The sequence below is a fragment of the Penaeus monodon genome, chromosome 32, assembly GCF_015228065.2.
Source record: "Penaeus monodon isolate SGIC_2016 chromosome 32, NSTDA_Pmon_1, whole genome shotgun sequence".
NCBI lineage: Eukaryota > Metazoa > Arthropoda > Malacostraca > Decapoda > Penaeidae > Penaeus > Penaeus monodon.
In genome coordinates this window covers 7,335,692-7,336,220 of record NC_051417.1, presented here as the reverse complement: position 1 = coordinate 7,336,220, position 529 = coordinate 7,335,692, and the positions used below count along the sequence as shown (strand labels likewise).

The window sequence follows — 529 nt, the reverse complement described above, 5'->3', positions numbered from 1 at the left end:
GATTACAACTCTTGATAATCAAATATCACAGTACAAAGGGATTATGGGTGAATTTTCAAATCTATTTTCCTCAAGTCTCCTATTAACAAAACTAAAATATTAATCTACTACTTAAATTTAGAATTCCATATCTTTCCTTAGAAACATTCCATAAGCTCAAAACAGAAAGATGAGAGAGAGAAAAAAATCACCTTTGTATAGTGTATAGACAGATGTTTCCATTTTGAAAATACTCGGCCACATTTGTCGCAGTTGTGTTTCTTGGGAAGTGCCTCGCTTGCTTTACTTTCGGCAGTGGCTGTGGTACTTGAAACTGGTACCCCTTCATTATCTACAGCTTTCCTTCTTCTTCTCGAGACTGAATCTGCAATGCTGATAGAAATATGCAATAAGAATGATTGAGAACATTTGTTACTAAGAATGAAATATTTGTCTTTTCCAGAGTGACAGTTATTTATGCTAATCTATTACAAATAATTTTGTTATTTGAGGTACTGAAAGACAATCACAGTTCTAATTAATACTCATC

General features: G+C 32.9%; 1 protein-coding gene across 1 annotated transcript in view; it reads right to left on the bottom strand.

Moving 5' to 3' along the window:
* The window catches only part of LOC119593408 (endothelial zinc finger protein induced by tumor necrosis factor alpha-like), a 10,596-nt gene that overhangs the window by 5,203 nt on the left and 4,864 nt on the right, over positions 1-529 (bottom strand). The window contains exon 6 of the mRNA XM_037942337.1: positions 192-372. Coding sequence (XP_037798265.1) covers positions 192-372 — 181 coding nt within the window. The remainder of the gene's footprint in view (positions 1-191; positions 373-529) is intronic.